At 38.9% G+C, this 24,445-nt stretch overlaps 1 protein-coding gene across 3 annotated transcripts in view; it reads right to left on the bottom strand.

The window, feature by feature from the left end:
• The window catches only part of FARSB (phenylalanyl-tRNA synthetase subunit beta), a 39,142-nt gene extending 15,259 nt beyond the window's left edge, over window positions 1-23,883 (bottom strand). For all 3 annotated transcript variants that reach the window (XR_008467241.1, XM_054207576.1, XM_054207577.1), the window contains exons 1-16: window positions 23,768-23,883; window positions 22,858-22,913; window positions 21,571-21,725; window positions 20,953-21,025; window positions 20,363-20,478; window positions 19,882-20,032; window positions 18,538-18,646; window positions 16,289-16,359; window positions 14,914-14,975; window positions 14,778-14,829; window positions 13,171-13,232; window positions 12,543-12,750; window positions 12,036-12,116; window positions 9,038-9,130; window positions 7,951-8,068; window positions 1,180-1,332 (exon numbers count right to left, since the gene is read on the bottom strand). Coding sequence is in view for 2 of the 3 variants with exons in the window: in XM_054207576.1 (XP_054063551.1) it covers window positions 1,180-1,332; window positions 7,951-8,068; window positions 9,038-9,130; window positions 12,036-12,116; window positions 12,543-12,750; window positions 13,171-13,232; window positions 14,778-14,829; window positions 14,914-14,975; window positions 16,289-16,359; window positions 18,538-18,646; window positions 19,882-20,032; window positions 20,363-20,478; window positions 20,953-21,025; window positions 21,571-21,725; window positions 22,858-22,913; window positions 23,768-23,825 (1,618 nt within the window). In the remaining variant the exon portion in view is untranslated. The remainder of the gene's footprint in view (window positions 1-1,179; window positions 1,333-7,950; window positions 8,069-9,037; window positions 9,131-12,035; window positions 12,117-12,542; window positions 12,751-13,170; window positions 13,233-14,777; window positions 14,830-14,913; window positions 14,976-16,288; window positions 16,360-18,537; window positions 18,647-19,881; window positions 20,033-20,362; window positions 20,479-20,952; window positions 21,026-21,570; window positions 21,726-22,857; window positions 22,914-23,767) is intronic.
• Between the last annotated feature and the right edge of the window lie 562 nt (window positions 23,884-24,445).

Consider the following 24,445-nt stretch of genomic DNA (forward strand, 5'->3'; position numbering starts at 1 on the left):
CCTGGGAATCCTATTAACAATATTCTAATAAACCCTTTTAAAGTCTGACTAAATAATACTGAGCAAAATACTACTTTGTCAAAAAACAGGAGGGGAAAAAAACATCAATATGACAGAAATGTGCACTGAAGCATTAGGAGGCCACTTAGTTGAAGTGTTTGGTGTCTTGGCAGTACATTGCAAAACAGGGAGACATCTAACAGTTTTTCATTAAAGTTCTATGAATAGGCAAGCTCGGTCAGGCTGTCAGGGACACACTGTCAGTGCTGCTTGTTCCAGTATGTGCAGAATGGAGGCACTTTTTCAAGCTGAGTCAGTGTCTCATATCTCTGAGCACCAATGCATGATGTATATGTAGAATCATAGCTGCTATCCCCGCAGTCTTGCTTTTCTATACTGTGTTTACTACGCTATTATTTTAGGTAGCAGAACAGATTAGTTGCTGATGCTTCCCGTCCTGCATCAACCTACACGCTCTCAATGAAGTAATGGGGTCAACCTGCTTGCTTTCTCTCTTACGTGCATATGCATATACACAGAGGAGATTTTGCACTTAAGGATGTTATTTTTAATTCATGTGCAACTCAGCCTGTATGGAGAAGGAAGAGTGCTGTTATACAACTGCTTGTCTAAGCAGCAGGTTCAGTCTCAAAGACAGCAGGTCTTTGAATAAGAGATATATAAGGCATATATCTTCATATGAATATATAAGTAAAAGGTACTTACGAATAAAACTATAGATAAAGCTATAAACTAAAAGATCAGGTGTAAGGAGTTGACTTTTCCAGGCACTGTTAACCACTGTATTCTCTTTGGCTATCTGGCATATTATTCATTTCAGTGAATTTCAACCTACCCTGGCAACCAGCAGATTAATTCGTTATAAACAGTCCATGAAGCTCATGGCATACGCTTTACTATAAGTCTCCTTAAAAGGCTGTCAACTTGCAATTTATATAAAACTACTCGGAATAGCTCACAGAAAGACAGCAGTCCCATTTTACAATCAGTAAATGCAGTTAATGCCTTTTCACTTATACTGCAGTATGATAGCATATAGAATAATATTAATTCTTTATGCCTACTGCTGAGAACAACCAAAAATTCACCTCAGATGGTAGGGGAACATCTAAGCTCCAGAACAACTTCTGCTGTGCATTGCAGCTCTGTCTTCCTTACCTTCAGTTGCCTTGATTGTGTAGCCATTCTCTTCACTTGGTGGTACTTCAAGAAGCTGCATGACCCTGTCCAGCAAACCGTGGATAATCTCAAACCCAGGGCTCTTGTTGTAATAAACTGCACAGAAATGCCTGTAGTTTCTTGCACCTACATCTAAAGAAGAAGGAAAAAATTGTGTTATCTGGGAAACTTTATCACACTTTCAACGTTGTCTTTCTATCAGAAGAAAACTGATGCAACTGTGAGGTACCTGTGGCTGAAAGGAGAAATGAGTATGTAAAATGGCTTCTCTGACACAGCTGTTGTATAATCTGAGGAAATAATGGGATTTCTTTAACGCACTGGACTCCCCTCTAAAGAAAGATTTAAAGTATCCAATGCCTTGGGCAGAAAACTGGATTCTTAAATACAAGTATCTTCCACACAGTGACAGGTACCAAGTTAAGTGTTAAAGAAATTAAAAGCAGACTATCCAAAATGCAAATACTCGGTAAGCATCAGGAAACTTGTGATGCTGGTGGAAAAACTAGATATTTATATAACTCAGCTGCACAATAACTACCAGTACAAAACAACTAGCCCACAACTTGAAACGAGTAATAATGTTAGCATGGTGATTTATGAAAAGATCTAAATTCACACAGGCTTCTAAATAGCAACTGATGCTTTTCATTGTCATCTTGGACATCCCTGAAACCAAGTGCCTATGAAAAATGTGCTACACTTCACTAACTCAAGACTGACATGAGTGTCCCCCACTTAGGACAGTTCCTTAAGTCAAAACTCTGCCTCCTCCCTGCTCTAAGTTTTCTTACATTATTGATTTCATCAAAATACTTTTTTTTTTTTAAACTTTCAAACTTAGTATGTAGTAGTATATTGTTACACTTGTACATTTAGGCTACACCATTGCAATATACTCTCTGTAGGAATCCTGTGGCCTACTTCACAGCTTTACTCACTGTGGGTTTCACTGTTTTCACTTTTTGAGAGGAACCATCTAGGAACAGAGTAACAAGTCTGTTGTGCCAACTGGCCAATTAGTAGCAGTGAAATTCAAAACACTGATTAATGTAGTGAACCTGTTTATTGCCTTCAGGTCTTTACCTTCTCAAGGTTAAAGTGCAAGCGTGTGTTCAGCAAGGTTGGCGTATGCAAGGGCAAAGTTTGCTGAAACCAGGGAAGAACTCTTAATGTGGTTGTCCTCTCTTTCTGGACTTTCAGATACTTTGAAAGCATCTTAAGTATATACATTGCATTTCAGTCTGGGCCAGACCTGTACTTCTGAAGGAGATCTCCTGATCATCCCCACTTAAGGTGCTTCTGTTCACGCTGTAAAGCAACCCTGTGGCATATAAACCAGACTCCTTTCAGTTGCAACTCAGTAGGACGAGTGTTCCAGAAGGGCACCTAAATAGCTTCAACCACTCCAGGGCATTCAGCACACACAATCAGACTAAAGCTAGTCAAAAGGACATATAGCATGGACCGCGAGTCATCAGCTGATCTTCTGTGCTGCACTGCTTCGTAATATTGGCATATAGCACAACAAGTTATAGACAGATTTTCATGCATCTATTTCATCCCTTTCTAGAGAGTCCTCTGGCTTTTGTAGTCTTCTAGTTGCTCATGTCTAGACGGACATTCTCATCTTTCTCTTCCACTTAATGGTGATTAGATTTAGGGAGGAAATGTATTTACTGACAGCAGTTGCATTCCCTTAAAAAAATCCTTCTGATCTACAAATACTGAGGGGAAAGAGGGAGTAAGAACTTCTTCAGCAGTGAAGGAATGAATGAGTAAAAAGAGCAAGTCTGTCTGGTCTGCAAGTTAATGTAGGGCAGCACCATGTGGCATAGTTGCATGTGTTGGGTTTTCATATTTCTTTCCAAAAATTACCCAAAAGAAAGGCATCTGGACTCTGATACATGCCAGGGTGAATTACATTCTTTACACAGTCAACCTGTGTTCACAGGGAGCAGGTCTGGTCATGAAACATCTCAGCTGGACTTAGTGTTCCTAGAAAAAAAGGCACTGCACTGCGTACTGCTCATAGAAAGAGTGCAGTTAAAGATCCCTGTATGGTTAGTGACTTCATGGGAGTTACAGCTGCACCTACGGTCTGAATTGTATTTCCAGGTAGTTCTGGATATAAGTGTCAGAACCGAGCACCTCAGACGGTTCTCCTCTACAGGCATCAGTTGTCTGCTGCTGCATTCAATACAAGAAATGAGGCACATCAAACTCAACAGGAGCCAAGATCAGAACAAGAAAAGGAATGGGTTCTTCAGGCAGCATAGAGTTAAATAGTGAAACTTTTTCCCCATGGGATTTTTGTGGATGCTGGAAGTTTACATGGCTCTGAGGAGGCAGAGGAAGTTCATAGAAGATAAGCCTATTACTTGTTACTGCAGACCAAGAACCATGTTGTGAGTCAGGAAGTCCCTGAGCTACTTGTGGCCAGAGAACAGGGGAGCACTCTGGCAATACTACATATGCCTACCCCCTCTCATGCTTTTCCCCTGACACACACTTTTAGCTAGTGTTACAGACAGGTTATTGGGCTAAAAGAGCCTTTGGTCTGACCCACCACAGCTGATCTTTGTGCTTGATGTACAGTGAGCTGAAATACAAGCAGAAACTCTAGCGGTTGTTGAGAGTTCCCTGAACTGTTAATCCCTACCACATAAGAAATTAGAGACTTTTTTTTAAATTAAATTTACCTCTTGTTTATTTGCTCCAACGAACCATTTAGTAACAAAAAAGTCTGTCAAAAACTAAACAGGAAAACATTTACCAAGTGACCAGAAACACACAGATTAAAAAGGGCTGCAAAATACAGGAGCAAGAGGCTGCACCAAGGATTGAAAGCACAGCCTTTTTGAGCCAGAAGTCATTCAACACTTCTAAGGCAGCAACTTGGCAATACAGCTGCAAGTTCTCTCAGCAGTCACTGAAAGCTGAACTTACTGCAGCAGTAAGTCTGCGTTTTGTCACTCAGGATCTTTTTCCTGTCATTACAATAATTTGCAGTGTTAAGTAACACTGGAGAATCGAACTCAAGCTGAAATGGCAACACAGAAAAGTAAAGGCTACAGAGAACACATCAGTAAATGCAACACCTGATTTCTGGTTTGAGTACACTGGCTGCTCAGTGCCATCGTTATCTATCTCTGTTTCCCAGCTCTACTAAGATTCCAATCAGTAATATAGTCCTGAATGGAGAATAATTTATTTTCGCGTTGTATTGAGCCACAGAAAAGAAGAAAATGTTTTTCCCTTGCCTAAGACAGCACATTCTTTGGGGCTAGACATTCAGCAGAACTATTTCATTTTTTTTTCCTGTGAGTCATTATGCTAGCAGAATTTGTGACAACCATCTGAATTTTAATTTCATTATTATTCAGAAGGTCAACGGTGTCTTCAGATCATTATTCTTAACTAAAGCATCAGAAATAAATATACACAACAATTTTTATACCTCGTGTTTTCAACTGTAGAAATCCTTGGTAAGGGAAAGGATGTTTTTTCAAGCATTCCAAAAAGCTGTGTTATGAAACTTAGTCCTTTACGGAGTTATATTACAACACAAGAAGTTCATTCACATTCACAGGCGATAGGAAGAAAAAAAGGAAGTATTAGGAACTGTAGGCAAAAGCTGGCGGATGTTAGAAATGCTTCAGTTCTTTATAACTCACTTAAGAGATCTCTTGTGTCATGCCATGAAACAATTCTATTTTTTAAATGAGCCTGCCAAGTATGTCAACCTAAATTATATATATATATATTTCTGAGACTTCAAAGCACTTCCTGGGGATGCTGTTGAAAAACAATCCGAAGGATGGGCAGCTGGTTAGGAATATGTGAGCCAAAAGAGTGCAGAGGAAGATAAAGCAGTGTTGTGCACTGCCCCCTTCCAAATTAGAGATGCTTCAGAAAAATGACTTGGTGATCTGAAAGGGGGCACCTGCTCATTTAAACTCGTCTCTCAGCCTCACAAAAATCCCAAACGAGTTTCTGCATATAACTAACACTTCCAGACAGTTTGGAAAATGCTCCAAAGCGTGGCAGCGGCTGTACTCGCAAATGATGTAAATTGTGCTAAATGTGTGCTACCATAAGCTTGCCAGATTCCCCAAGATCACTGCTCAGAGGTGATTTTCTAATGGATTCATTTCTTTTGTTGCGGTAAGGGAGAGAAAGGCTATTCTCTGTTAGGACTGCTGGTGTAAAGTGGTGATTTAAACGCTGAACTAGTGTAACTATCCTACCAGAAGTGGTTATCTAGTGTTACAAGCTAACCACACAAATACTGTGTAACATACTCAAAATCAGCGCATTTCCTCCTGCCTTGAGAAGAAACATTTCTGCTCAGATTTGGTTTCATTTAGTTATATTAAATCTGGCACACGTTTTGCTAATTTAGTACGTCAAACCTTTCTGCCAGATATGTCTGAAGAGAAATGAGTTCAGTTCACCTTGGTAAGCACGAGTTCCGTGTAAGAAGGTATTTTATTAAAAACCAGTGCGTTTAAAAGAGCTAGGTTCATTCACACATGAATGACTACAAGATGCCATTTCAAATACAGTTAATGTCAGTACTCTTTTGACCCATACTTTTTAAATTATTAATTGGAAATTCTGCATGCCAAAATCATGAAATAATAAAATTAAATTAGTCAGTCTGATGACATAAGCCTTCTGCAGGAAATCTCATTCCATATGTGAGAGGACAACCCTGCATTTTTCAGTGTTTGCAGAGTTACTAGTTATTTCTTTCTCCCCTCCCCTTTCAAACTGTTTATTAGCCAAGTTTAATTTTGGAAGTAAATTTGGGAAAAAGACAATAGCTATTCTAAACACAACATTAAAAGCCACTGTTCGTAGCCTGCAAGCGCTCAACCCATGAGAGGGCTGTCCAGGAGCATGGGGTACAAAGCTACTGCCTCAGAAATCGTTATCTTTCATGCGTTGCAGTGATTCCCACCAAAACGCAGTACACTACGAAATCAGTCTTTATAAAACCGTTAAGCAGCCATCCACGTAAATAAAAGGTTTCACGAGCTACAGTTAACACACACAAAATAAAAGTAACAATTTAGCTTGCAAATTTTATAAGCCAGAATAAAAGCACTCCGTAGACTAAGATAAACAGCCCCCCTCTTGGTTCTGAGGAATGCTGATGTATTCTGCCATCTGTACCAAGTCTTTTTGCTTTCTAGCTAACTGCATGCCCAACAAGGAATGAGCTGCACCACCAAACTGCCTGTATTTAATAAAAAAGTCTACGTGGCTTGCTAGAACTGCTTATTTTGCTTGGCAAGACTTTTTTTTCTTAAAAAAAATAAAAGTAATCTACAAATTAAATTCATCACCAAAGCAATTTACTTGCCATTTTGTTTATGCCTTATATAAATCTTTGTTTTGCAGATCCCAGATACCTTAAACACAACCACTAAAATCTGAAACCAGATAACGAAACAGAATGATTTCTGCTGCTGAATTTAAAGTAATGTCAGCCTTTTTCACTGAGAGGCAAAACTTCATTTGGAGTTGTAATTCAGCATACAAAGTTTCCTCCTGCAAGATGTAGCTGTGCCCTCCTTTTGCCCAATATACCAAGTAAAAAGAAATGAATCAGTAAATTTTAGAAAAATGTTTGTTAAGGTTCTGAAAATCCATGCTTACAGTTTGTTTTACTTTGATACATTTTTCCAGACAAAAAAGATAATTTGAAATTTTGATCCTGTCCAGTGAAATCGGTGCAAAGAGGCCCCACCACGCAGGGAAGGTTTCACTGAAGCTTTTGAAAAGTGAACTGGCTGCTTTGGCTGTTTCACGTAAAACAATTAAGGTTACAGAACAATTCAAAGGCAGACACGCTTTCTTAGCATAGTTGGATGAAGTGGAAAGATAAGGAAAACCCTTTTATAGATGAGAGGGGAAATATTATACTGTTGAGCTTTTTATTTATTTTTATACACAGACTTGCTCCATTCTTTCGCCTGTATCTGTGCTACAAATCTAATTCTTCATATTGGTTGTCCGTTTTCCAGAAGATAGTTTTGGAGAACGAATACAAGCGATCCTGTTTAAAGAGGATGGAAAAGGGATTCACGCTGAGACACAGTGACCCCAATATTTTCTTCTGAGTTACAGCTCTCCAGAATAGAATGAGTCTGCAAGTGCAACCCACTCTTCACAGGCTTGGGACATACTGCTTTTCAGATGGCACAGCGCCGCACGTCTTTGAGACTGCAGCAGTTTAAACAGGTTCTAGCACTGCAATAGCAGTGTGCCTTCGATATTTGCTACTTTCCAAGGTTTGTGCCACTTGAAAACATTGCCAGCAGGGAGTTTCTCTCACGAGTTACAGCCCTGATAAGAATGCAAAGAAGCACTAGATTAAGAGTAAGCAAAAATGGGTGCATCAACATCAGCAATTTAGAGCAGGTTCTTTTTTGGTGCAAAACTGTCTTGCATTTATTTATCCTTAGAGTCTTGCAGGATTCTTGACAGATTTTAATGGAGATTTTGATGCCTAAAAATATTTACAAGGTACCCACTTGCACTTCTGAGAATTGTATCTCTAGGCACGCTAAAATCTAACATGTTATGCTAGCCTCTTAACTCTTGCATGTAAATTAAAAAACAGAATGTAGTCTGTAACGGTTATCAGATTTTTAAAGAAATACAGATCTACTTACTATTACCATTTAGTATGTAAGCATATATTTCCATTATCGAAGACTTTGAGAAACGTTCTCTTACCTGTATTAGGATCTTTTACTACAATGTCAGAGATCTCAAAGAGTTTCAGAGGCAAGGGCATCTTTCGGTTAGCAGCAATAGTTTTCAGGAGCCCAGGAAGGAGGGTTGTACGTGCCACCTGCAGGACAAACATGGTTGCTGCAAGTGAAAAACCTTCCAAAACAGCTGTTAGATTTTTTTTTAATTTTTTGTTTTGCTCACTTGTAACAAGAGTTTAAAAGTAGTCAGATGCAAATAGTGCACTGATCTCTTTATGTTTGAGCAACTTTGTTTTAGAGTTATTAAACCTGAAAACGTATGTTCTCTGCATGTTCTTTATACTGCATTTTCTGAAAGAGCGTGTACGTGAGGTTAAGAATAGGTTATCATCTCGCAGATGCTTGAGCTGCAGTGCAGGGTTGGAAAACAAACAATGCAGAAAGAAGTGCAAAAAATTTCCCACAAATTCAATCTCACTTATGCAAAAGGTAAATACTAAGTGCTATTTTGGAAATATTAAATTGTATCTGAATATTATCTTGATAGCTCCTGATATCAATGATGCAGGCAGAACGTAAGTAACAGAAACGGATATACTCAGATTGCAGTTGTGGATCTAGAAATGGGTATTAAAATACTTAGAGCAACATAGAATTACAAAAAAAAAAAAAGAAAAGTAATAATGATTAATAATTTAATAATTTTTAAAAAAACATTTCCTATCCAGAGCTCAGTAAGTTTAGAGATTGCCGGGTCTAGTAGTTCCATTTATATTGAATGGCTTTTCTAAATGTGGGAGTTGAACAATTATCTGGGATTTTTCTGTAATGAGACAGCTCAATTTTGCCACATGCTGTCATACAGAGCATGGTATTTTACTTTATCAAAACGCTAATACTATTTCACACCAAATAAGGTATTTCTCAGTGAAGGGGTAACAGAAAATGACTGCTAGCAAGTTTAGCACATAAATATGCACATCCTCTGTAATGCAGGAAAAGTAGCTCTACAGTTTATAAATTTTATTTCCTGTTGGTTCTTTTCTTTCCTCTTTAAATATAGAATCTGTGACAATGTTGCTGTCAAAATTTGACCTGAATTCTCTCACCTGAAATTCTGCAGTTTTGGGGTTTGCTATGCGCACTGCTTTTGTTGCAGAGATATCCATGCCAAGTTTATCTGCAATGTCTTCCTGAGAACACTGAGAGGAAGAGACAAAACCCACCAAGGTCAAGTAGTCAGAACAGACAGTAAGTCAAGGAAATTTGATATCAAGAATGAACAATGCAATTGTAGCACTTGTTTTGAGGCCCCATAATATATGCTGTCATGTGCAATACCCACTCACAATAAAAATTAAGCCCCAGTCTTAAGACTAAGTAGGCAAACTGGTTTACCTACAAATGTTAATTACTAACCAAAATAAACCTATTAAAAAAAAAAAAAAAGCAAGTGTTTATTTAAGCTTCTATCATGGAATGCTGTCATCTGTTTTAAAAACGAGAGGCTCAGATTCTGCCCCCTGACTTGCAGTGGGTAAAGTATTTTATTCTGAAAACAGCACTTGTAAGGGGAATGGCACCCGAGCTTCTCGGGTCATATGGCCAAGCCTGCAATTTTCATAGCTGCACAGGATTCTCATAGTTCATTGTTGTTGTTCTCATAATTTTTGCATCGGAGTATTTAAAGCCCTTACTCTCAAGCTGTATTTTTAAGCTAGTCAGTAAAGCAATACACTTGCACTTTATCAGGCTCAGATGATATCTGGGCACATACAGCAACAGATGCTACTGATAAGATCCACGCTACAGATTTCCAGAATTTATAGCTTTATTAATGTATTAAAGAAACCAATAGCAGACTAGGCATGTAATTGAGGATTTGCTAGTACGCTGCAGTCTCCCAGAAGCATTCCCTTTGCACTGGCAGCACTCCGAAAAGTAGATAGACCAAATGTGAGGAAAATGAGCAGATGATACCATCTGAAAAAGTGGATTATGGAATAAAAAAAAAAAAAAAATCTTAAATGAATGCTGACCTTTGGAGGAGAAAACTGTGTTAAACAGTTTTCAGATGTGTATCTAAACTACAGTATGTTACTGTGACTTAACTAAATGCGTTTTGGCTAAATTGGAGCTCCCCACAGAAAGCAATGTTATTGTGTACAAGTATAATTTGGGGCTCAAACCAAGAAACAGACTGTATGCACAAATACATAAGCAGTGTTTGTCACATAACACTGGGCTACAGAATGTTGTAGCATATATGATATTTGTCACAGCCATAGGGCTCACATTGACGTTTTAATAAAGTGTTGATGACACAGCAGACTGCAGGGTTTCATCGTGCCACAGCAGAAATATAAATATGTAATGTGATAACATGACATACTGCATGATCTTACAAATTCTGCTCTTGCAGTTCATAAAGGTCCTCGGTAGTAGCAATGTAACATATTCAATGTTTTTAAGCATCTTACCTATTCAGTGCTGAAAAAATGAATTATATTTATTAATTAATAAGGAAATCTATAACAGCTTGATCATGTTATACCTATTATTTCCCCAACATGGTACTACCACAGGTAGTCTGAATATCTTTGTCAAATACTAGCACTGCAGGAAGTAATACTAGTTATTGTCCTGGTTACTTAAATGAGTTAATAACAAAATATTAAAACTGGAATGTGTTTTTCAGACTTCAAAATTAGTCCAAATTTTGCTTTTGAACCTCCATGAAATCTGAAGGTGTTAAAATTTTATTCATTTGGATTACCAACTTTGGTTGCAATACCTGAACTTTTCAAATGCGTGGAAGTGTTTTAGGAGCCTGCATCACTGTATCTTAAAATCCTTGAGTAAGTTATCAAAAAATAATCTGTGATCAGATAACTGTCTCTTAAAAGGTTGCGTACTTTCAGGGATATATACTTCTGGCATTTAGTGAGTTTTAAGTTCAGGAAAAGGTTGAGAAATTCCACAGAGGTTTTAACAGAATATGTGATGGTAGCTCCCCATATGCTAAAATGTCCACAAATTGCACTTTAAGGCAAAGGCTTTGAGTAGATCTTGTAACAGAAAGGATTTTCTAAAATGTATAGTGTATTTTCAATAGCTGACTATGCCAATGTCCACAAATGGACAGTTACCATATACATTTGGAGGGCATGGGGGTGCACTTAACTTTGTTTGTTTGTTGTTTTTTTTAAATAATAGTAGATCGGGTTCTCTGATCCAGTTCACAGCTATGGCAAAGGGGTATGAACAAGTGGCCATGACCAAGATGGTGTTTCCTATTGAAGATTTTATTTCAATAAAACAATGCTGCTGCAAAAATTCAGTATTAGAAATTATGCCAGCTGTTAGTACTGGAGTGGCATGTGCTGCTGCAGAGTCCTAATTCTTGGTAAAAAGACTACTGGCACGGCCATAACAAATAATATAAATAGTACCTGCAAGCAGTGGTAATGACAATTACTATAGTTCTATTTGTTTTTCCATGCAAAAAAACCCCACCTGTGGTGAAATTTACAGAGGAATTTGTGTCCTCTCAGTGTGCATTAAAACTTTTTTACAGGTGTTCTTAAAATAAACTTCTTGCTGACTGAATAACTACATATCAGCTTGGTATGTAATGCAAGGAATCACGGGCAAGCAACAATACTGAAAAGAGACAAATAGAAACAGAGTAATCTCTAAACTCTAGTAATATCCACCAGAAAGTACTCAATTTTTATGTTTGTTTTCCAGATTATCAAACAATGGTGAATTTCACATCTGGTGACCAAAGTCTCAAGAGAGACTTGCTGTCTCACAATTTCATCCTATGAAGTTAAACTAAAAACAGTTCTTCGGCAGTTACTTTTGTCTCTATATTTAGAATTACGTGCCACATTAACAGTGACTCATTCAATTTCTCTGACCTACAAACTCACAAAATACTATACTGTAATTCCAAAGCACTAGCAAACAATCACCTGCCAAAACAGTAACGGTTAATACTGGTACATTTATACAACAGCATATCCTCAGACCATCCTCTGCAGTTTTGGCTGCATCGCTGTTCCAACACGCAACTAAGAAAAATATGAAATCAATATAGTATACCAGGGCAAAAGTGAGTGCTTCAGTGAATCCAGCAGCTGCCAAGTCCAGTCTCAGAAGTTCTGTGAGCTTATTGAGGGGGAGCTAAAATGAAACAAAAAACAGTTTTCAACTTCCATCTAAAAACACTTTTTCTATTCTTTCTTGAGGTGATTCTGTCTGTTACGTTACGGTGAATTCACTAGGGAGGTACTAGGCTTGTGTGCTTAAAATTTTTGAAAGCGTGAGCCAGCTGCCTTTAGGCTTGCCTGAGGAAATGAATCTCCCAATTAGAGATTTAATATGGGCTCCCTACTTAAACCCTGTCTTTTTTCAAGTACCAGCAACCACTGGTCTTGGACTTATTCAAATCAGTGGGGCATCTGTTTTGTATCCTATCCATGGTAAATACTTCTCAAGGCAAAGCATGTCAAAATATTTAATTCCTAGGTTCTGTTTTCCCCAAAGCCCTTCTGGCATGCACTAGTCATTTACTGACAACAGAGCGTTTATTTGAAGGGGCAATCTTACTTGATTAGCTATGGTGTACGTTTTCGGAATAGTCATCTGAATGTTGTTATAACCATAAGCTATTGCTGCATCTTCTACGATATCACATGCATGGATAATGTCCGCTCTGGTAGGAGGGATTTCAATCTCTATATTGTTCCCATTCCCTATGACGTGTGACTTCAAACACATCCTAGTCAGCAGCTTTGCAAGGCTTGATGGAGTCTCACTGAAACAAAACAAGAGAGTAGTAATTTACGGATCTTGTACTATACGGACTGTCTTTTTAAAGTAATTAATGTTTTTGCTGCATCGCCTTATATCCTGAAGAATCTCCAAGTGCGTTATGGACTGTACATAGGCTTAGCATTCCACCAGAACGAGCTCAGATTCTGACTCTTGAGATGGTCATTTTTCTTTACTTAGAACACTTGTGAGGCCGTAAAGAATAATTCACTTTCCTTGAAAACAGGGGAAGAAGTCTTACAGAGTCAGTCTGATTACCTAAGATAACCCCTGAATTTTGATAAACTAAAAAAAAAAAAATAATCACATAGTGTAAACATTTTTAAAACAATGCAATAATCAATGTTTTCTAGTACCTTTTTCATGATTAATGAAAACTATGTTTTCATTTGCAATAACACACCTGATGCCTATTTTCTTGTTAATAAGTTCTGGTTTCACCTTCTCTTTTCGGTAAGCCAGTTCCTAAAAAGAAAGACAAAGCTTTTCAGCATGCACAATGCCTGCCATTACTACCTAAGAGGATTCAATTTTGACATCTTGGTAATCTAGCTTCTTCTAATTACAATACTAAAATGACATCCACAGAAGACAAGTGTGGAATATTAGGTTAAACTAAATGTTTTAAGGTAACACGATTCTTGGAAACATATTATAGTACACGATGCAAAAGCCGTTCTCGGTTAAGCTAAAAGGTTGAATGCAGCGTGAAATCCCTGTTATTGAAACTTCTGATAATTTCTGATATATGCAAGTAACAGAGTTGCTAAAAGTTTCTAGTCACCAGTTCATCCTAAGTCAAAGCCCTAAAGCAGTGAATAGTCATGCATGAGAGCTCATGGTCTAGTACAGATCAAATGACTTTTAGGAGGAAAAGGAAAGAAAACTTTCTATTTCCATATTGGCACAGAAATATCTACGGGTATATTACTTAGAAAGTTTGCAACATGTTTTAAGAAAGTTACTTTGTATGTATTTACTTAGGTGTTTCTAAACTTCATCTTAAACTTTCAGGATTTTTTTCTCCATTTTATCTAGGGAAGCTACTTTGGTTACTGCAGAGATTTCTGTTTCGTTGGATATCTCTTCAGGATTCTAGGTCTTTCCTCTGTTGAGTAAAGCTGAGATCGCTAAAAGCTGAAATACCACTAGAAAAGCTCTCAGTAAAAATATGTTTCTTTCCCTCTAAACAGTTCGTACTTGCTTGATAAATCTGATTTTTATGAACTCAACCAGATCTCTGTTTGTCTTCAGTTACCTTCAGGAAATGGGAGGAATTTCTCTCTTTACACTTATTAAGAGACCAAAAAAGTAAGACTACGTTACTGCGGAGAGGTCTGTCTGGGACTCTGAATGCAGGCAAACCTGCACTTGAAGTCAACATCCTGCCTTATAGACCTTTATATAGTTGAAATCTATAAAGTGAAAGACTGAAAAAGCCAGTGTTACAAGGTTACTTTAACTGAAGGGCATTACAGCTTCCAGATCTGATAAGAAAGTTATGCCGAGGCTGATTTCAGTTGTCCACTGGTTTAAGCCTGAAGGACCTCTTCCTGCATTCATTTTTCCTGATTTGGAACACATAGGTTTTAAAGGCTTTAGACACAGATTATGACCTTCGATTGTAATCTTTACTTGTTCCTGAAAAAGTTCATATCACATGAACTCCAAACGACAATAGTGATTACCACTCGTAACTTTAAACCCTACCCTTCTTTTTGGAGTATCGGGCACAGCGAGACTGTGTTTTTAGCTGTATCATAAATTAGTGGAGCTTCAGAATGAGTTTCGTAGATAAGGGGAAGCTGGAGCTGAACTTATTTTTTGTGGAGCTAGAGAAGGTCCTGACTCATTAATATACAGATAGTGCCAAGATGAGCTTTTACACTGTATCTCAGAACAAGTGTATACTGCCTCTGCAGAAAAAGATGACAATGTCACTCTTGCCAGACTTTGTGTAAATAAAATCCTTTCCCCGAGGATACTGAGACATCGTATCACTATGCTTACCGGATAGATGTGGGTCTTCCCATTAGGATAAACGACTTCTGCTGCTTCAACACTGAGAGACAGAAAAACAGAAGTAAAAATGTTTTTAACGTGTGGCCCAAATGTAATGTCTCTCTGACTAGAGATTTATACTCACCTGAATGGCTTCTCGCAATATTCACTAAACATCGTGACTATAATATCAAGAACAATTTTTGCCTACAAAATAAAGATAATAATCACATTGAAATCTGTCATCTACTTGTGTTAAGTAGACAAAATATCTTAACAAAAAATGGGGAAAAAATCTTGTCTTACGCTCTCTTCATTCTATTCTAAATAGAATAACAACCAAAATCCTAGCAGTCTAGAATATCAGATTGAATTTTAAAAAATGTTTTTCTTCTGCTGCAAAGACATTTATGCAAAAACGTGAAAGCTTTGGTTTTCAAGGTTCTGAAGCGTTTGTGTATCTTTGCTAAACTCTGTTCTAAAGGCACACAGGGTCTTTATTACCAGTTGGAACTGGGTCTTCCCAACCTTTAGTCTAATCAGTTGTTTCACTGAAATTCAAGTGAGAACGTAGAGGCTGAAGGACTGTGCGTTGTCTAGTAATATCTTATCAAATAACCTCATCTGCAACGTCTTTTGTTTTACAGTGAATATTTTAAGAGATTAGTATAACAGAACATAATAATGAGATTCAGATCAACTTCTCAATCTACAAGTGTTGGGGTTTTTTTGATGCCTCACAGTATAATTTCCTTCATGTACATAGAACAGCACTATCTTTGGTTTTACTATCAAGACAAGCAGTAGCAAGAAGCAGTTATTTATTAAGTTTGCTTAGAAGCCACTCCCCAACGTGCAAATTTATTTATGTCGTTAACGTATTGTGTAGTAGGGAATGTTAAAAATGTTTTTGCTCTTAAGCATCAAGATACATACTTTAGGGAAAACAACAGTGAATGCACAACCTATATTCAAGAACAGGCAATTGTAACTGCTAGGCTTTCATGCTTCAGCTTTGAGTTACAGAATTAGCATACGGAAGGCTTCAATTTGAGAATTATTTGCACAGCATCCCTGCTTGAAAAAGATAACTAAGAAGAAAAAGTGTCTTCTTCCTTCTCTCAGCCCAAATTTTAAGCAGGAGACAAAGTGATTCTTTACAAAGAGTATTCTGGCAAAATAGGCAGTCTTAGTGAATTTTACTGTTTTTGAAACCTTTCAGATTTAGAAAAAATGCTCAACAACAAAAAAAGCCCCTAATTGACTTAAATTACTTTCTCATACAAACCAAACACTTAGTGTCAATGTAAAGACACAGTAAAAACAAAATCCCATGAAAATACAACACTGCCTATACAGCAAGCCTAATGAGTCCTACAACTTACCCTGTCCTTTTGAAATGGGAGGTTGGCTCCATAAAGTAAGTGCCTGGCTATTGTGGCTCTTTGTATTGCAGCCCTATCACCCAAAGGGAAAACAATGATATTACAGCATATCAAAAGCAGGAAAGATTAATTTACCTTTGTAATATCTGTGGCCGTACATTCAATAAACACATTTCTGGTTTTTACGCTTATTTTTGTATGATCTCCTAAAACACGTGAAGACAAAAACATGTCAAGAAATGTTATTACTTTTCTTGCAATGACACTAATATTGACTCCTTTTATGATTCAGAAAGATCATTGTCATCTGCAGCTTAAAAAGCCACTGTCTACTGCATCAACATTCACAATTCTTACCAGAACAGCAGCGCTTTTTAATTTTAAATTTATGAATCAAAAAGAGGGAAAAGACAGACTGGGCCCCCTGACTGGGTTATGCTTTACACTGAAAGACAAATCTACAGGTATCTCAGTATGCAGTTGAAAAAGCAAACTAGTGGAATAGTGGCCATCTGCTGGTTGCAAAGTGGTTCTGCACCTCCAGAGTATCTCCCCTGGCTTTAGTAACACATTTGCATTTGATGTGTGATGTGCATAAGACAGCAGCCTTGGACAGGAAAGAATTAAATGGTTTTTAGAAAAGTGATTTAGACTGATGAATATCCATAGCTACTTCTGTGAATAACCAAGATCTCTTGACACTGTCTGCTGATACACTATGGGTTTGTCTACGTTAGCGATTCAGGTCCTAGTGTGGGTTCCTTTTCGGCATGAACTTGCTTTGTGTCTGTACTGGGCACTGTTTCTCATCTGGAAAAAGCAAGGTAGAACATACACTTAGGGACATCACCTAAAGCATCTCTCTTGCAAATTGGATGCGAAGTCCCCCAGGAGTTGGTTGCCTACAAAAGTGGTGTTCTGTTAGTAAGCCACGAGCGATCTAGAGCAGCTGTAAAGAAATCTGCTTCATGTTGCCTGTTAGGTATAGATGTGCAGCGAATAGCTTGAATGAATTTCCTTGCCGGTAACTCTGCAGCATGGACATACACAGTCCTGGGATTGTATGGGACCGTGCCAAATCCAACCTCTTTGTCCTTCTTGCCTTTCATCGCACCATTCCTGAGGTAGATGCGCCCCACAGGAGGCAAAGGGAAGCACACACTTGGATACCATGGGCATTCTTGCTTCCTTTGTTTGACACTGAGCAAGTTGTTCAGCTTCTGTGTTTTAGTTTCCTACCTGAGAAACTAGGTCACAGCTAAACTGAAAGTTTGGTGCACTGAAGGTCTTAAGATCGAGGGATCGTATATTCCCCTCCCTTTGCTGCGCTGTACCTCTTTGCAGATGCAATGTATTCAGCATTTCTGGACTTACTTCAAAGCAAATATAACTTTGCACTTAAGTGCTTGTAGATAATCAAAAAAAACCAATAAAAATGTTTACCTTTCATTATCTGTTTAAAAAGAACCTTTAACTTGGAAGCTTCTCTCAAATACTCTTCTTCAAAACAGAGCACATATTAAATTTAGCTCAACCTTTTAAGTTGCTAAAATATAAACAATATGCAGTGCTTATACATGGAACACTCCAAAGTTGGCATGAGCCTAACATCAGCAGTTGACCACCACCTTCAGTTCAGAACAGTTGGTTCTTACCAGTCCCTGCCACAGAGTTTGAGCTGCCTTTAATAAAGATTTGGGCTAGCTGTTTAAGATCTGGATAACGTCGACCAGGAAAAATACATGTATAGAAATTATCACTACAGATTTTATCAGTTAGTGTAGGGCAAGTTACTGATTCTTGAAGTGAATATATAGGTATACTGAAATATCTTTGTTAAAGGAGTAATTCTTGCCATATCATTAAGTGGCTTCAGTTAACATTGTTCTCAAAAATCACACATAGTTTCTTTTGCATTCAGAGGAAACCCATGTTTAGAAACAATGCAAAAAAGTCTAGATCAATTTATTCTTTTTAAGCGATTAAAGTCTTCTGGACTCACTTGTGTGATAGCAAAAGGATCCACAAGAACTGGTTTACACTGCTGATAAATACACTGGGCTTAAGACCTAGGTGAAAAGTCCCGTACTGTGACCACATAAAATGGAGTACAAAGCAGACTGTTACAGTTATCAGTTTAAAAAATAATTTCTTACATGCTTCTTTTAGCTAAATGTCTGATGAACAATGTTTATGTATGCAAACAAAATGCTTTCCGAATGAAGGTTCCTCTCACAAGGAACCTTTCTTGAGTTCTAGAATGGTACAAAAAGCTCAATGCAGAGGTTTGCAGTGGGACTTTTACACATCAGTGCTTCTGTTAGACATTCTGACCCACACACAAAATAGTAGAGACAACATAAACTAGTCGTAAGTAATCTTACCATTGATGATTGGTGGCATGGACAGAACAACACCGTTGCTGTCATAAATGACAGGATAAAGTGGCTTGTTTTCTATTAGGTGTAAATAGTGTCGAAGGTGGCTGTCAGTCTGGAGAAACAAAGCACAACGTAAATTTCACATTAGCTCACTTGTGAACTTCCGTAGTGCCACAATCCTTTGCTGAGAGATTAAAGGGAATTTTGAAAGAGGGAAGGATTGGTCTTAGAGGTAGGCACTTCAGCAGCAAAAGCTGTTTGCTCTCAGAAGCAGGAAAATTTTGAAACGAGAGACCTGGATTTGCTTCAGAAGTGTTAAAAATTATTTCTTTAAGGATTCTCTCAAAGATGCATAGGCCATGCTGTCGAAATGATGCCCTTGTTCACCACAGCAGACCTTTCATTGCCGAACCCATGGGGAGACATCCTTAGCTTATAGGAACTTTGCTTAGAAGTGATGAAATTAGCACTACAATACTTTTAATTATAAATTGCTGAATACTGACACATTTATGCTTCAATTTGATTCAAAATTTACATCTGTTCCAATGGCATAGGTATACACTGTACCAAAACCATAATTTACTTTTAGTCTCTCTGATACGCCTTGTTTCCTAGCTCTCTTACTCATTGTCAGTCAGAGATCTTTGAGAATTTATTTATCTCTATGACCAGTATGTGTGCTCCAGCAGGGCTGTATATTGTAATGATGGTGATAACACTATCATTTTCAAATGCTGACATTTAAAGTGGTCCATGCAAATGTCGTAAAATTAGACTCGATAGAATCTTTTCCTAGCATTTACCTGGTTTCATCAGGATGCTGGGTCAAGAGCAGTGACAGACTTAACTTGAGCCTTTTACACAGCTACACTTGCCTAATACATAGTTGGGTAAATAAGTCAACATCTTCCCCAGGTAAATTGGCCAAATTAAAGTAACATTTAAAAATCTGATATTATTTACCCCAAGCTTTTCTCAGCTTTGCACACTGAGTATCTTACCAGTGTAGATAAATATGCAACGCTTTTACAGTTTTATTAAGAGCATTATGAAAAGCAGTCTTTGTGTTGATAAACCAGAGGGTTAATATCAAACCCACTATCCTAAGAGTCATGCTTAGCCACAAAACACCATGATGTATCCTTCCTGGGCAATAAACATAAAGCATTACCACGCATTTCTCATGAACAAGCAAAATGTGGAACGATCACTGTCTGAAGCTACAGAAGATAACTGTGGTTTATGTGTAAGAACAACTCTTAATAACAAGGATATGAGAGAAGTTAAGGCTTGGAAATTTATCTTCCTGCATTTTGTGCAACAAGTCTGAAAAATCCCACTTACCCTATACAGATCCATAATTTGTGAAGCTGTGTACTCCTGGGATTGATTCAAGGGCTTGAATTTAATTTCAGAAGGTGGTTTAGCTGTAAAAGTAAATGGACCAGAGATGGTGTCCAAGTCATGGGTACCTATTGCTACTAACGCTCTTCTCCTAGAAAGATAGAAAGCAAAATAATAATTTTACTAGTAATATTTGGAGTTCCTTTGAGACAGTATTTCATGATGCTCTATACTCTTAGGAATTCATAGAGCTTACTGAAAAAGTAGAAGGGCAATTTTGAGAAGCCTAGAAATTATTTTCACGAATAACATTTTAACAAATGTTAACAACACACCCAGCAGTCAAAGGAAAATCCAATCCTTAGCATAAATATAAATATAAATATATATAAAGCCTCTCTGCCACAGGGATGTGCAGTCTTACCATGTGAAAAAATCATACACATAGACACTATACACTACTTTCAAGTTAAGCACTAACCTGCAAATATTTTGGTGTAGTTTTTCTTGGAGGTCAATGAAACTATCATAACGTTCCTTGGTAAAAGTTATATTACGAAGGACTGCAGCTACGGCATGAGGACGGACATGGACAGTCTGCAATTTACAACAGCAACGCATTATAAATTTCAAGTACACAAAATACACAAAACTAAAACTAATTAAATGTGCACTTCTCTTCATAAAACCCTCTTTTGAAAAATAGTAATCAAATGGAAAGTTCATGGAAAGACATCAGAATTCCAAAAGGGAAAAAAACCCAAACAAACCCACTCCAGGCCTGGTAAAGACAAGGTTTCCAATACACTGTGTAATGACCCAGGTCAATGCACTGTGAGCATCTGAAACTTTGATTTGATTTGCTACTAGGTTCACCCAAAATAATTTGTCTATTTTTCCTCCCCTTCCCTAAAAATAAATCACAATGAGTAGAGATATTTAAATTTCTTTAGCTTTTGTTCTGTAAATAAGATGTCCAGTCTCACTGTTCTTATAAAATTGGTACTGATACCTGTCTTGCTGGTTCAGAAACTTACTATAAATTTACAAAGGTGCAGTAAACACTTTTACCTCTCCAGTGATAATCAGCCTCTGACCTTCACCCTCAGGTGGTATTATTTTTTCATACCTAGGGAGATTTATCCTAGAATAAAAACAGAAATAAGTCTGTAACTGAAGGAAGGAAAGTTGCCCAAATGCAGGACACTTTAGAAAGGTAGCAAAATTATATGTAGAAAACTTTCCTAGTAACATTTCTTGGCATGTAAATTAGCTAACTGTTTAAAACTTGTTTCCTATGGGATGGTAAACAGATTACTGAACTAGAAAGGAAGGACTCAAGAAGATAAAGTCATAGCAGAAAACCAAAATAAATAATTTGTTTTGGCATTTATTACAGACAATCACAAGGAAGTTCGTCTGCAGGAGTTCTCTACAGGATAAGTCCCAAATGGAACAGCAGTTGAAAATTTTTTAGGACAGATCCAAAACCCAGTAACATTCTAGTCTAGTCTTCCAAAAACATACTAAAAAAATAGATCCTCCTCCAGAGGAACATCTGACGAATCTGATCTATGTATGTGATCATACTCAAAATCCAAGCAAGTGGCAAGTTTGTTTATGGGCCGGAAATGGACTTGTGTTTAAACAAATAACAAACCACACAAAAATATCATAACTCTGCATTACCTTTCTTTAAAGACCTGCAATCCTCGGACCAACCCTTCAAGGCAAAGAAGATCATAACGGTTGGCAGGAACATCAATTTTATAGAGAATGGTTTCAGATGCACCCTTTGCCTTTTCTTCACCTTTCTCTTTACTTATTATGTCTTTCTCAGATGTCTGAAATTAAGCAAAAATGTGTTTTTAACCTGAAATATCTTAACATTGTCAGGAGTATGATAGTTAAGATAATACAATAGGAAAAATTGTATTAACTAGAAGTTTAACAATGTAGTTTGGATTTATATAGCAAATGGACACACCAAATACCAGAAATGACATAAAATCTAAACCTTTCTCAGATTCAGAGATTGTAATGCAGTATACCAAAAGAACGATTCACTGTTAGAGCTGCAATTTTAAAAAAAGATATTATAGAAGCAAGAGTTTCCATGCTAGCAGAAATGAGACCTTATTTTTGGCAATAGATCGGCAAATGACTTGTCATATCAAGTCTATTTTGAAATAAAACTCAACATATGATGTTCAGATGTCTTTTGATAAACATCATTAAAAGATCAATTCAAATTAAAAAGCAAAACCAAAGCAGGTCTACTTGAAAAGATTTACAGGCATACAGTTATCAGGCCTGGCAAGTTTTCACAAGTACATAATCTAAATCAAAACTTTAAATATAAATCAGATACAGCTTAGGTAACAATGTCCAGGACAAATACATTTTTGTGGCTATTGCACAGAGGAATGCATACAAAACAAGACCAAACAGATCTTGTAAAATATGTTCAATACATGGTCTGTGGCCCCATTTATGCTGCTAAATAAAATGGGGCCAGAGACTGAAGACCAAGTGGCACAGACTGCCGACTTTCACAAAGTATAGCAATATACCATCTTGGGGTCTCTTGCTTCCAAGATGGTAATGTCTGGGGTTTTTTTCAGATTCAAAACACCTGTGCTAAGACAGTCCATTACAACAGTATTTTATAACAACGACTTAAAGGTATGTGTTAATATTCAGCCCTGTGGTATGGAAATGTATGAGGATATTTCAGGATGAAAAGCCTGCTGCAGTGCTCTATAGATGGAGGGGACCTTCAAGTGTTGTCCACACTGCTTTTTGAGGATACCTGTGGCATGGTATCCTCCATACCTCTTCTTGGTACAAGCTAGAGGGCATCGGCCAACACTGTACCAGGGAATACGCTGGAAATCATGCAGTACAAACTCTTACCAAACATAAATGCTGCCAGTACACCATATCTACTGAAAAAGTAGCAAAAACGTTACTTACAATTTCATCAAGCTCCAAACCAAACTCAAAGCAAAGGTCATTAAATTCTTCATCAGCTTAGAAGAAAGAAGGTGAATTTTGGTTAATAAGCAGACCTCAGACTTTTAAAATAATTGTTTTTTGTTTTGAATGTTTTCAAACAAGGCAACAAATGCTATTTTGAAAAAAGGGAAAAGTAATTTAAAGAATTTTCCTTGTATTTGCATCTGAGTAGCAGTTTCTTCAGTACATATTGCATTTATTCACACGTTATTCTTACAGCAAGGACTTCTGAGCCCCGCAGCCGAGCTTCACTACCAGCTCCTCAGCCGAGTTTGTCAGGGTAACTCTGGCCTGAACAGATAATGCAAACAGGAGGGAGGAACTGGACAGCTTCTGCCAACAGATACTTTTTTAATCAGTCGGCTTGTCATACCGAGGTGGCATCAGCCGTGTTATGACATGTGAGTAACACAGCCCCCATCAGAAAAGGGAGATTCACACCCATGTGTCTTAAGGGCCTGCCAACCCCAGCGTGGAGCTGCACGTCCCTAAACGCTGTTTCAGCCAAACAGACAGTTCATAAGCCACATTTCTAAAGGGCCGGGGAAGGAGGCCTGAATGAAAGCACGGCAATTCATCGACTGCTTTGCCTGCTCCCGCCTCTCCCCTCTCCTTTTCGATTTAACCGGCTCCTGTCACAGACCGTGACACCCCCACCAGACACCGCCATTTGGAAACGCGTGGTTCTGCTTTCCTGAGGGACCTGGGCCTGGCCAGCGGGGCGCAGGGAGGACACATGGCTTTGCCCGGCAGGCCGGGGGCTGGCGAAGGGCAGAGGGCTGGGGAGTACCCCCGATGCAGACACCACCACAGGTCCGAAGCCTGGGCCGCCGGCCCCTCGCAGCCCCGTCCCGCCCGCCCCACTCACTGTAGGTCCTGCCCAGCGCCTGGAAGAGCAGGTCCCGCTTCACGCTGACAGTCGGCATGGCTGCGGCCGCCTCGCCCGCGACGCGCCTGCGCCACCGACAGGCCCCCGACAGGCCCCCGCCGCGCCTCCCGCCGCGCTGCCTGACGGCCGCCCGCCTTTCCCCCAGCCCGCTCCCCCCACTCCCCTCGTCCCCCGCCTCGGCGGTGCGCGGTCAGCCTCGCCGGCCTCCCGTGGAGCGGCTCGACCCGTCTCTTGCCCTCACGGAGGCGGCGGGCAGAGCGGCGAGCACCGGCAGCGCGACGGGCAGCTACCGGCCGTGACATCAGAGGGGCGGGAGCCCCCGTACCCTCTCGGCGGCCTGAGGTGGGCGGTGCGGGGCCGGTGGCAGCGGGGCTGCGAGCCGCCGCGATCCCGCTGTCCCCCGGGGGAAACGGGGCGCAGCCGGGACGGCGCGTCTGCAAGTTTTGGGGTGTGGGGTTTTTTTTTCCATACTGGATATTTTTTTTTTATTGCTGACACCTGTCACTGACAGGTGAAGCGCCGGGGGCGGGAGGAGGCTGTGCACGCGCCGGTTTAATTAAAAAGGACAGGATTAAACCCAAATGCCACGGGAATCTTACATTCTTAGCCAGCCGCCGTAAGCGCGTTCACTGTAAGAGTCTGAGGGGCGACGGTGTG

This window comes from Rissa tridactyla, chromosome 6, assembly GCF_028500815.1.
Source record: "Rissa tridactyla isolate bRisTri1 chromosome 6, bRisTri1.patW.cur.20221130, whole genome shotgun sequence".
Taxonomy (NCBI): domain Eukaryota; kingdom Metazoa; phylum Chordata; class Aves; order Charadriiformes; family Laridae; genus Rissa; species Rissa tridactyla.